The following is a 12,200-nucleotide window of genomic DNA, read 5'->3' as shown; positions in this document are numbered from 1 at the left end:
TTTAAATATCAAGTAATTTAATGTGTTAAAATACACCAGTGGTAGGTTCTGTTGGTACAGCTGTGTGGTAACAAGGTTTTCCCCTACAGCGGCATGAAGAGACAGGAACATTGGGCTGGGAGCTGCCTTGCCAGACTAGAAAGATCGAAATAAATTGGATTTAACGTGGCAAAGTCATATGAAATACTTGAGAGATGTCTGAGTGTCCAGTGGTGCGGGATTAGTGCCTGGCTGGAACACAACTCACCTGCGCTTTAAATCCCAGCCAGGAATATGTTTTGCTTTGCCTTAAATGTTTACTTCCCTCTAGGAAAGTTGCATTAACAAAACAGTAGCGTTGGTCAGGAGGGCTGGAGCCGCGTTTCTGATGCTGACTCTTATTTTACAGCAGTAGGCACAGATAAGCAGCCCTGGTGCCCACCTCCGCTGGCCTGGCCTGGCCTGGCGGGGCTGGTTGGGCCTGTGCCTGCACCCCATGAGCAGCTCAGGGGGCTTGGGTGGAGGGGAAGGACCCCGGCAGCCAACCGCAGTGGGTGGTGAGAAGGTTGCTGCTGCATTAAAAGCTTCTCACTGTTGCTTTTCGCTTTTTCATGCCATCAGGCGATCGGGTACAGGATAATCAGGTATTTCACTCTGATTTGACTTCTTTATGTTATTGTCCGCATCCTGAAAAGGCTTCGGCGCAAAGAGGTTTTGTGGTTCCTCAATAGCTGCGCTGCAAGGGGGTGGCTTTCGGTGTCACTGCAGGCTTATGCAGCCTTTTTGTCCTCAAATTCTGTTATTTGCCAGTAACTTGTCCTAATTTCTTTTCTACTATTGCAGCATCAGCTGCTTCCTATGTGAAACTGTTCCAGCCTGTGTGCAATTCCAGCATTCAATGTGCTGAACTTCACCTCCTACGACTCCCTTTGTAAGCAAACCATGTTTTGCTCTGTGTTTCGCAGAACGGCAAAAAGCCCCGATTTCTCCACCCGTGTTGGCCGTTCTCTCATCACCTGGTAGATGAGGAGCACAGAGGTTTTCCTCTCCTGGCCGGGTGCCATGCCAGGGGGTTAGTGTCCTGGCTGGTAAAGCTGATCGCTTGGTTCTACCAAGTATTTCATTAAGTAGCTCCTGTAATTAAAAACGGGAGGCTGGGAGCAGGTAGGAGGTACCGGGTGGATGGGGTCAGAGTCCTGTCCTAGCCAGGTGGCCGCATTTATCTGCTGTCGTGTCCCGCTGTGAAGGGCTGCTCTGAGCTGCGGTGCTGTGCTGGGGCTTGGGCACTGTCCCGGGGCAGGCCGGTGACTGCGGTGCTGGGGCAGCCCTGGGCTCGGCCCCGGCCGCCTGGGAGACACAAACACGTGGTGAAAGGGTTTTGCAATGTTTGCACAAAAAAACAACCTCTGTCCTGGGCTGCGAGCAGGCTCGGCTCTGTGGCGGGGGTGGAACCCCACTGTTGGAGAAAGGCTGTGGTTCTTTTTAAGCTGGAGGAAGATGATTTCTGCGGGCGGGTGTCTCCCTGGCTCGCTCGAACAGCAAACCTGGGAGCAGTGACAAATGCTTCCTGCGGTAACACCAGCGCACTGAAGCCACGGCCCCGTGCTGCAGGCGCTGAGCTGCTGCAATCCATTGTCCAGGATTGTTTGTTTGTTGGGTTTTTTTTTTAATTCTTTTTCCCCCAAGGGGCTTTGTGAGACAAGAAGGGCTGGAGCCTGCCCTGGCCTGTTGCTGTTTATCATTCCTCAGCTTGCGAGCCGGAGCAGGGAGAAGCTCCAAATCATCGTGAGCAGCTCCTCGGCTGCGCTTGCTGCGGCTCTCCCAGCAGAGCCAGGGAACGATGTGCTGCCAGGAGTAAAAATAGTGCCGTAAAGCCGTGGGGCTACGCCTGTGCCGGGGTCGGTGCTGGTCCAGGTCAGTAGTGCCCCCTGGGCCGCACGGTGCTTCGTGGTGCCTGGGAAACAGTTTCTGCTCTTTCATGGTTTATTGGCATTAAAAAAATATTTCCACTTGGATTACAATAACGTCAGTGCTGCCGCGGCTCCTCGGGGCCCTGGCTCTCACCAATCCAGGGCTAACTTTTCCGGGAGCCTTGGCGCGCTGCGAGCAGCGCAGGCCGTGACGCAGGCCTGGGGAGCGCAGGGAGCGCGGCGGCTGCCTCCTTTACCCCAGCCGGGCCTCCCTGGTGCCAGAAGAAAATCCCTGCTGCAGCTGCCTCCTTAACCAGCTGCTGCCTGACCCCGCAGGGCTGCCACAGTCCCTGCCTGTGCCTCTGCCGCTGCCTGCCCCGCGGGTGTCCGCAGCCCTCGCACCGTCACCACCCAGAGCCAGCGGCCCATGGCGGGTGCCGGCGTGGAGCTTGACCCGCTCACGGCGCCCACAAAGCCCCAGCTGTGGGGTTTGGGGTGGTGGGGTTTTTTTTCCACTTTTTCACATTTTTTTCACCCACCTCTGGTTTGCTGGGAGGACGGTGCTGGCGGGGCGGGGGGGTCACAGCCTCGAGGGGGGCGAAGCTGCAGACCCAAGCACCCCCTGCCCCAGCAGCACCCCACGGCTGGGTGGAGGGGGTGTCCCTGCTCCTGCCTGCCCCGGCCAGGACGGGGCTGCGGGGGCCGGACCAGGCGCAGGGGCCGGACCGGCCCCGAGCTGGGCTGAGCCGCGCCGATCCGCCGCTGGCCACGCCCGTTCCCGTTCCCGTTCCCGTTCCCGTTCCCGTTCCCGTTCCCGTTCCCGTTCCCGTTGCCGTCCCCGCCATGGCGGCGGCGTTCACCGCCCTCCGCGTCCTGCTCGGGCTCTTCTTCCTGCTGACGGGCGTCGCGAAGCTCTCGGACCAGCTCTCGGCCGAGCTGCACCGGCACATGGTGAGCGCGGCGGGGGGGCGGCGGGGGCTGGGCGAGCCCCTGGGGTGCAGGGCTGAGCCCTTGGGGGGGCATGAGCCGGTTGGGGTGCTGGGCTGAGCCTTTTGGGGTGCAGGGCAGAGCCTTTCTGGGGAAGGGGCTGAGCCCTTTGGGGTTCTGGGGTGCAGGGCTGAGCCCTTGGGGTGGGGGGGTGAGCAGGTTGGGATGCTGGGATGCAGGGCTGAGCCCTTCAGGGGGAGCAAGCCCGAGCCCCTTGGGGTGCAGGGCTGAGTGGAGCAGACCCCGCCGGAGGGGCTGTGCCCCCCAGCCCCGGGCTCAGGGCTGCTGCACTCCCCTCCCACCCTTCCCAGAAGTCGCAGTTCGTGCGGTTCGCCGAGGTCTTTCCCCTGAAGGAGTTTGGGTTCGTGCCGGAGCCGGGCCGGTACCTGGAGGTGGTGGGCTGGGTGGAGGTGGTGGCCGGGCTGCTGCTGGCGTTCGGGCCCCAGCTCCTGCAGGAGATCAGCAACTTCGTCCTCAGTGTCATCATGATCGGTGAGAGCGAGCAGGCACCCACCGCCCTGCACGGGGTCTCGGGGGACGCTCAGGGAGGGACCTCGGTTCCCATGCTCTGCTCCTGGCTCAGGTGCCATCTACACGCTGCTGGTGCTGCGGGAGCCCCTGGCCATGTGTGCCCCTGCCACCCTCTGCCTCGGCCTCCTCCTGCTGCTCAACATCCGTGGGCACGCGGCCCCCACCAAGCCCAAGTTCGAGTGACCGGAGGCAGGAAGGACGGGCGGCTCGGCTGGCGGAAAGCGATGCCCTTATGGTATTTTCGGGGATGGCATCGCTTCCCACACGGTAACTTGCTGCTGAGGCGTGGTGTGTCCTCTCCTGCCACTGCCGGGGACCCTGGTGCCTGTTGTCCCCATGCTGCGGGACCCAGACTGGTGCTTTGGGACGGTGGCCACGGCACTGCCACTGCTCCGGCAGCTCTGTTGCTAAACTCGCACAAAGTGTCCAGCTCTTCCCAGCTTTTGGCCATGCCGGGCTGGGGCTGGCACTGCTCTCCTGGGGGCTTTTGTATTTTGGAATAAAGCCTCTTGTTTTTCACGTTTTGGCTCCCCTGTTTATTTCTGCCTCCCCCCACGCTGAGCTGTGGGGGCTGAGGGGATGTCCTGGGGCTGGAGACCCTGGTCCCCCGGAGCAGCACCTGGGGACAAGGACTGGGGACAGGCAGGAGCCGGCAGCAGCTGGGGCGGAGGCAGACAGCCGGCGGGGAAAGCCTGCGCGGGGGTGGGAGGCCCCCGGCTGCCCGGAGCCACCCAGCAATGTGCCAGGCCACTTGCTGCACATCCGGGGGGGTGACAGCAGCAACGCGACCCCCCCAAACCCTGTGCCCGGGCAGGCACATGCTTTTTGGGGCTCTTGCTCCAGTGGGGCCCTGCACCCGCAGGGACCCCTCTGCCACCCGGGATGGGCACAGCCAACGCAGTCCACTGGGGATGAACCCCAAGATAACATTTGAACCTAGTGCATCTCCCGGCAAGGCGGCTGGGATGGCTGTAGGGGGAGACCAGCCGTCTGGGGATGAGCAGAGGGAGTACAACACCCCCGTACCCCCAGCGGGACCTCAACCACCTTGGGGTGGCACTTTGTGTCCCAAAGGAGCATACACAAATTGCAGGGCCGTGCAAAGCAGCGAGTCGAATGCTCACAGAGCTTGGGGGAGCCCGGGGTGCTGCTCCCCCTAAATCCACCTTTGAAGCCAACAAAAGCACTAAGAGCCGGGAGGAGGCAGATTCCAGCTTTGATCCCTTTTGGGGCATCCCCCTTTTCCCCCAGCTGCTGGGTGCGGAAACTTGACCCTCTGCCACTTTCATCCCCATGTGGGTGGGAGAAGGGCCCTGGGAAATGGTCCGAGACAGGGCTGGGGGCACGTGGGGGGGCTGGCCACACCAGTACCGCTGCAGCCAGCCCCCCCCTGCGTACCCCCAGCCCTGTCAGCCGGCGCAGGGGGTCTTAGCATGGCTCCAGTGGGGAATCCCCCATTACATACACACACAGGTGCTTTCCCTGCTCCAGCTGCCATCCTGCAGGCACTAACCCCCACAGGGGCTCGGGACGGGGAGCGGGGGGATCAGGCAGCCCCTGCCTTCCCCCCAGCACTTAAAGCTTCTCCCAGCCCGGCTGGACCAGACAGCGAGGAGCAGCCGGAGGGGACGCAGCCGGTCCAGCCCGACCCGGTGGGGTAAGTAACCAGCTTGGCATGGGTGAGATGGAGCATCCCCCGAGCAGACTGGGGTGGGGGAAGGAAAGGGAAAGGGGGACTGTCAGAGGATCTGGGGGCTCCTCGGGGTCTGTGCTGGCTCCGAAGAACAACTGAAGCCCACAGGGATGAGCCCTGAATCCCCCCCTGGCTCAGCAGCTTGTGTCCTCCATGCCTCGGCCCGGTGCTGGGTGCTGCGTGTGCCGAATCTGGCCCTGCTGCACTGGAAAACACCCGCTGGGTGACTCAGTGCCATCGGCGAGGTGTGGGCAGGCGGTGATGGGAGGTGAAATAGCTGCAGCCCTAGGATACAGCCATTGCGGCACAATGTGGTTTTCCACGACCAGGACTGGCAAACAGTGGGGTGGCAAACCTGCCTCGCTCAGGGCTGAGGGGCGCGGAGAGCTGCCGGCCCCATGCTCGTACCCCCTCCCCACGCCAGGGTCTCTCCACTCCCGTGCACGCTGAGATGGTGGGTGACTTCCCCATGGGTGGGCTCCATGGGGCGATTTGGGGTGCCGGGAGCGGGACAGGGCTGGGTGGCCCCAGCAAGCACGCGGCTGCGTGGGAGGTGTTAAAGCCCTGCAGCTGCCAGCTGGAGCCGGCGCAGCACCTCCGGGTGCTGCCGGACACGGCTCTGCCCCTCGGCCATGGTGCAGCTGCGCCTGCCGCTCCCCGGGGAGCCCTGGCTGGGCGGCTGACGGTGGCCCCTGAGCTCCCTCACGGCGTGGGGGGACATGGCTGGGGTTCGGCTGGGAGGGGATCCCAGAGCCCCGCGTCTCCTGCGAGGAGCCGTTGGAGGCTGAGTCCCTCTGGCAGACGATGGCATCCCCCCGGGGGGCTCTGCCTCCGGTCCCCAGCAGCTGCCGCAGGCGCCAGCTAGAGAGGTCATCCCATTTGGGTCAATGTCCCTTCCCTGTCCTCCGAGGGCTGTGTTCAGGGCCGTGCCACTGACTGTCCCCCCATCTTTGCAGGACCCCGGGATGAACGGCTCTGCGCTGGGGCCGCTGCCGGCAGGGCACCCCAGCGAGTGCGTGCCCAGTGACCCAGTTCAGTTCGTGCTGGTGCCCGCTGTCTACTGCCTGGTGTTGTGCGTGGGGCTGCCGGGCAACCTGGTGGCCTTGCTGGTCTTCCTGCAGAGCGGCAAGGTGAGGAAGGCCATCCGCATCTACCTCATCAATCTCACGCTGGCCGACATCCTCTTCAACCTCACCCTGCCCCTCTGGATCCCCTACTACCTGGCCGGGGGGGACTGGCTGCTCTCGGAAGCCGCCTGCCGCCTGGCTGGGGCCGCCTACTACCTGGCGACCTACAGTGCCGTCACCTTCATGGCACTCATCAGCTTCAACCGGTACTGCGCAGTGCGGGCAGCGCGGCGGGAGCTGCCACTGACAGGGCGCCGGGGGGCCGCGCTGGCCTGCACCCTGGCCTGGCTGCTGGGGCTGGGCTGCGCCGTGCCCACCTTGGCCACCCGGCAGACCTTCCCTGCCCGCGCCGGGGCCACCACCTGCTTCGAGCAGCATGGCCGGCAGCGGGCATACGCCTATGCCATGGTGGGCTTCTTCGCCGTCGCCTTCCTGGTGGTGCTGGGCACCTACGCCTCCATCGCCTGGGCACTCTCGGCACCCGCTGCCACCTCACCGGGCTCCCACCGGCATCAGGCACGTGCCATGGTGCTGGGGATGCTGCTGGTCTTCGTGGTCTGCGTTGCCCCCTACCACCTCACGCTGGCCCCTTGGGTGGGCAGCCGGCCCCCCGTGCCACTCTGCGGGCCCCCCGCCACCCTGGACGTGCTGCACACGCTGAGCGTGGCCCTGCTCAGCCTCAACAGCTGCCTCGACCCCCTCGTCTACTGCTTCTCCATCCGGCGCTTCCGTGCCGACCTGGGACGGACCCTGCGCAAGATCGGCCGGTGCCTCCCAGTCTCCCCACCAGCCCCCGCTGGGCCCGTGCCCAGCGCCCGCGTGTCCTCCTTCGCCTCCTCATAGTGGGGTGGGCACCAGGGTCCTGCCCCCCGGCTGCCCCAGTTCCATGGTCCCGGTGGGACGGGGTCCCTGGTGCCAGGCTAGGGGTGGGGAGCAGCGTGGGGGGAGCTCTTGGCTTCGTGCACCTCCCCTCCTCCTCCCACCCCCGCTCTGCTCTCTGCGCATCCCCACGCGCTCACGGGCCCACGGTTTCCGTTCACGCACGGATCCCGCCCTCCGCATTCGCAGGCGCTGGGGGGGCGGCTCGCCCGGCGAGGGGGGACTGAGCTGCTGCGGGGGGAGGCTGAGCCGTGGTGGGACGTGGTGAGACAGGACGGAGAGGGATGCCCAGGGGTTGCTGTCCCCTTCCCGGGGGTCTCCATCCCGCGGGGACATGCATGATCAAAGACACCCGTGGCATGAGCCGGGCTGCCCGGGAGGAGCTGTTTGGGGCCCCAAGGCCGGTTCTGTCCTGCAGCGTGCCGGAGCCTCGCGCCCGCATCCCTCCTGCTTTCGGCCAGGATTAAAAACGAATGAGCCAAAGGCTTCCCCGGTCTCTTTGCCAGCAGGTGCCCGTGCCGCACACCGAGCAGCGCCAGCTGCTCCTGCACCCCGGGGCAGGGCTGGGCGTGGGGCAGCCCCGGGCCCCCCAACCCCTGCTCCCCATCCCCAGCCACGGCTCAGCCCTGCTCCTGCAGCAGGAGCCTGCGCCGGGGCGGCTCCTGCACTGGGGGCTGCTGGACCCTGCTCCCCCCTGCTCCATCCCCTGCCCTGCCCACGGGTGGGTGGCCACGGTGGGCGCAGCGCAGCCCCCAGCCCCACACCTGCCGCCCACCTTCCCGGCGAGCCCCGGCGCGCAGCAGGGACGGCAGAGCCAGCGCAGGGCCGTGGGCGGCTGCGTGGGCGGAAGATGGTGTTTTCCCAGCCCTGGCTCATTCCTGCCGCCACCGCAGCCCCGCTCCCCAGCGCTGCACGGACGGGAGCGGCGGGTGCTGTGCAGCCACGCGGGCTCTGGGGCACGCAGGGGGACGGTGGTGGGGGCCAGGGGGCCGGGGCGCGTCAGCTACCCCCCGACCAGGGGTCTCGCCCCCCAGCACAGGGCTCCTCTCCAGCACGCTCCAACCCACCGGTGCCTGCGAAGGAAGTGTGAGGCTTCGGGCAGGAGGAGACGGGCTACCCAGGAGACCACCGGCACAGCACAGGCAGGGTGGCAGCCGGGCACCGGGACGGCGGGGTGCTGCCTGTGCCAGTCGGCGGTGGGTTATTAAAGGCTGCTCGGCTGCCAGCGGGGAGGCAAAGCTGCGGGTCAAGGCCAGGCCCCGGGAGGATGAGGTCTCCGTGTGCCACGGGCATCGTGCACCATCGTGGCTCAGGGAGACCACAGCACGGTTAACCCGGCGTGGGCTCGCAGGACGCCAGGGTGCCAGTGGTGCCTGGGCACTTTGCTCTGGCTCCATGCAGCCGTGCCCAGGGGCTGGGCTGGACGGAGCTGGTCTCTGTGTGCTGCGGTGCCGTGTCTCGGCAGAGCTGGGACGTGGCCTCTGGTCTGCACCTGGTCCTGGCCCAGGTGTCCTCGACCACCCGGTTGTTCCCCTTTTGAAGTTCATATTAAATTTTAATCCTTTTATATAACTGCTCAGGGAGGCGGGCAGAGCTCTGCTCCCCGCACGCAGCAGGAGCAGCCGTGCCGGTGGCAATGCAGGGTGCTGCAGGGCCTGGCGAGGGCTGGGGCTGGGGCTCCCCTCCCCGGGGGCAGCAGGACTTTCGGGGTGCTCTCTGCACGCCAGGGGTGGGGGCAGCCCCAGCTCCAGCTCTGGCTCTCGCAGGGTGTCCTGGGGAAGGGACTGTTCAGTGGGATGGGACAGGATGGGATGGGACAGGATGGGATGGGACGGGACGGTGATGGGGGCCACGGGGCTGCTGAGCAGAGTGCCCCGAGATGGGGGTGGCTCTGCAGAGCGGCGGTGCTGGGAGCAGGGCCTGGATCTGGCCACGCTCTCCCTGCAGCTTGCTGCTCTCCTGCTGCCCCGTGCCACCCGGGGAAACACCCGAGTCCTCCAGCCCCGGCTGTCCTGCTGGGTGACTGATGGCGTGACTGCTGGGGACAGCCCTGCCTGGTGACAGGCAGGCTAAGGACCTGGCTAAGGACCACAGCGCTGGGACATGGACACAAAATGCCAGGACACGGCTGCTTAAAAACCCGCTCCAGGCGCTTGCCTGGGCCGTGTCCCCCCACGCTTCGGGCAGGGGCTCCCATGCGGCGTGGTGGGTGGCTTCGGGGCCGGCGTGGCACCAGGGTTGGGCACGTGCCGCGGTGTGGCTCCCGCCACCGCGCGCAGCAAGGCGTTAACCAGGTTATTGTTCCGCTGCACTTCTAACCCGCGTGCGCGGTAATTATTATTATTAGGAAATTACACGGTGCGGTGCGAGGGGCTCGGCGGGCGGGCGGAAGCTGGCGGCCCCCGGTCTGCCGTGGGGAGGCCGAGTCCCCGAGGGCTGCACCCTGCCCGGGGCTCTCCCGGTAGCCCAGGGCTGTCCCGGTACCCCGGCACTTCCCGGGCGGGCAGTGTGGCCACCGGCATGGGTGGGTGACAGGTCCCAGGTGCCCCCGTCGCGCCGGGGTGCCCCAGGGGGATGTCCACGGGTGGGTACCACCTGTCCCGGTGCCGGCCCCGCACCGCGGGGCAGAGCCCACGCTGCGCGCCCCGCCGGCGGCAGCTCCCCGGCCCCACGCGCGGCTCCCCCCGCTGCCCCCCCCCGTCCCGGCTGCGCCCCGCCGCGCTCGGGCCCGGGGGTCCCGGGGTGCCGGGAGGCGGCGGCAGAGCCGCACCGGAGCCATCTTGCGCCGCCGCCCGCTCTGGCTCCCGGGGAAAATCCACCGCCGTGTCTTGGCTGCGCCGCGGCGGCGGCGGCCCCGCTCCGCTCCGCACCGATCCGCGCCGCTCCGCGCCCACCCGCGCTGCACTGCGGGGCCGCCGCCACTCGCATGCTGCCGCCCGCCGCGCTCCCACGCGCGGGGCGCCGGCCCGGGCCGCGCCGGGACCAGCCGAGCCCAACCGAGCCGCTCCGGTACCAGCCGGGCCGGGAGCAGCCGGGCCGGGCCGTCGGGGAGCCGCCCGGCCGCGGCCGGAGGATGTAGGCGGCGGGAGCGGGGTAAGAGCGGCGGGCGCGGCGGGCTGTGGGCGCGGGCGGGGCCGGTGCCCCGGCGCTGCCCGGGCCGGCCGGTGGCTCCCCGGGGGCCGGGGCCGCCGCGGGGCATCGCCGGGCGGGCGGGGGCCCCGGTCCCGGGGATCGGCGGTGCCCAGCGCCGGGGGCGGGGGGGAAGCTCTCCCTGACGGGGCGGCGGGGCCGGGCGGGCCAGGCCCCGGGGGGACGGGACGTGTCGCCCGGGGACCCGTCCACCGCCGCCGGGCGGGTGCCGGGGGGAGCCGGGGGGAGGCGGCAAGATGGCTGGGGACATCTCCCCGGCACCGCGGCGCTCGGCTCAGCCGGCGCGGCTGGTCGGGATCCCCCGGCGGGTGCGGGAGAAGGGGTGCGGGCAGCCCCCATCTCCTGGTGCGTGAGGCGGTGGGGAGGGGTCTCTCAGCCCCGCCAGCCCCCCCCCCCCCCCCGGAAGGTGACACCAGCCATCCTGGTGCTCTCCCGCTGCAGAGGGCTCGGGCCAGCGTTGGGCAGGCCCAGGACCCCTCCCCAGCCCGGTGGTCTCCCCTCTCGGCAGCCTGCGAGGCAGGGAGGGCTGGCGCTGGGTGCGGGAGCCGTGTCCCGGGTGGGCCGGTGCGGGTCCGGGGCTGCCAGCGGGTGCTGGGAGCTGGCACAGGGCACAAGCCGAGCAGTGACTCTCACCGCGCATCCAGGCTCCGTGGTACAACCCAGCCTGGCAGGCAAGGAGAGCTTTCCGGGGTCCCGGGTCTGGGTGTCTCTCTCCTCTCGTCGCCTTCCTTCTCCCGGACGGTTGGGTTTTGTTGGAGGAGCCAGTCTGGTCCCTCCAGCCCGTGCCAAACCTGCAGAGCAAGTTGGCGCTGGGACTGCTCGTCTCTCTCCATCCCGTGACATCCAGCCCTGCACGTCGCTTCCCTTGCGGGGCGCAGGGCAGTGCTGCCCGCAGTGGGTCCCTGCCTGCTCCCCGGGCCAGGCATGAAGCCCTGAGCAGGCAGGAGGGGACAGAGCTGGGCTGTCGGGTGCCAGCTGCCCCCGTGGGAGTCCCAGCTGGGAGCAGAAGGCCTCCCTTGGTGTAAATCGGGGCAGGATCCAGCCAGCAGTGCAGATTCTCCTTTAGGAAATGGATGTCATTTCCCGTCTATCTCAGTTCCTCGCCTCCGTGCTCCCACTGTCCTCCCGCACACGTCCGTGGCTCCCAGCCCTCGAGGACCCCGTCTGCTGAGGGATGGAGCAGGGGAACAGCCACCGGGAGACGGGCATGGCCACGCTCAGGAGGCTGGAAGGAGGCACATCAGCCCTTTCAAAGCATTTATTCAAGCGCTGGCAGGGCTGAGAGGGAAAAAATAGCCATCAAAGTGACCGTGGAGCATCTGAGCTGGAGGGGCCCCTCCTGGCTGCGGGGGTGGCGAGAGCACTGGTGCGGGGCGGCGCAGGCGTGAGCTGTGTTTGGGGCTGCCTTAGGCGTTTTTACCCCACCGAGCCCAGGCTCCAGGACTGGCTCCAGGCATCCCTGCTCTGGGGAGTGGGGTGACACAACTGTGGCGTCCCCATCCAGCCTGGGTGAGTTGGTGCCGAGGCCTCGGTGCCCAAATCTCCCTCCCGAGTGCCAGGGCTTGTGCCGCGTGGGCTGGAGACGGCAGCGCCGGCTGGAGGAGCAGCACCCAGCCCTTCTGCCGGGCCTGGCCCCCAGCAGCCTGGGCAGGGCGCAGGGAGGGCAGTGGGGAGCCCAGGCTGGGGGTCCCTGAGGGGGCCCTTCCTTCAGCATCCCCATCGTGAGCTCAGGGCAGAGCCATGCTGGGACCTGCTGGACACGGCGCCCGTGCAGGAGGCACGGGGCCGGTGGCTGCACTGGTGCGTAGGTCTCCACAGGTCTGCCCACCCACGAGGGCAGGATCCGGCCCCACGCTGGGATCTCGTGCCCAGGTGGTGCTGCTGCGGCTGGGGCTCCAGATCCAGGTTTTGCAGATGCTTGTGTCTCTCTGACAAGCTGATCCG

General features: G+C 67.3%; 2 protein-coding genes across 2 annotated transcripts; both read left to right on the top strand.

Annotated features, from left to right (window-relative positions):
• The first annotated feature begins 2,457 nt into the window (after positions 1–2,457).
• Positions 2,458–3,926, top strand: TMEM35B (transmembrane protein 35B). The gene is made up of 3 exons (XM_072885023.1): positions 2,458–2,840; positions 3,188–3,368; positions 3,460–3,926. Exons 1-3 carry the CDS (start codon positions 2,733–2,735, stop codon positions 3,588–3,590), a joined length of 420 nt encoding a protein of 139 aa, XP_072741124.1. The 5' UTR covers positions 2,458–2,732; the 3' UTR covers positions 3,591–3,926.
• Positions 3,927–6,065: 2,139 nt separating this feature from the next.
• Positions 6,066–7,070, top strand: LOC140662231 (platelet-activating factor receptor-like). The gene has a single exon (XM_072885450.1). It carries the CDS (start codon positions 6,066–6,068, stop codon positions 7,068–7,070), a length of 1,005 nt encoding a protein of 334 aa, XP_072741551.1.
• The last annotated feature ends 5,130 nt before the right edge of the window (positions 7,071–12,200 follow it).

The sequence above is a fragment of the Ciconia boyciana genome, chromosome 21 (assembly GCF_034638445.1).
Source record: "Ciconia boyciana chromosome 21, ASM3463844v1, whole genome shotgun sequence".
Taxonomy (NCBI): domain Eukaryota; kingdom Metazoa; phylum Chordata; class Aves; order Ciconiiformes; family Ciconiidae; genus Ciconia; species Ciconia boyciana.
The sequence above is the reverse complement of the archived record's forward strand: the minus strand, read 5'-3'. Positions and strand labels throughout refer to the sequence as shown.

Coding starts and splice junctions, on each gene's coding strand:
- TMEM35B (XM_072885023.1), top strand. CDS start 2,733: ATGGCGGCGGCGTTCACCGCCCTCCGCGTCCTGCTCGGGCTCTTCTTC. Junction 2,841..3,187: donor CCGAGCTGCACCGGCACATG/GTGAGCGCGGCG, acceptor CACCCTTCCCAG/AAGTCGCAGTTCGTGCGGTT. Junction 3,369..3,459: donor CCTCAGTGTCATCATGATCG/GTGAGAGCGAGC, acceptor CTCCTGGCTCAG/GTGCCATCTACACGCTGCTG.
- LOC140662231 (XM_072885450.1), top strand. CDS start 6,066: ATGAACGGCTCTGCGCTGGGGCCGCTGCCGGCAGGGCACCCCAGCGAG.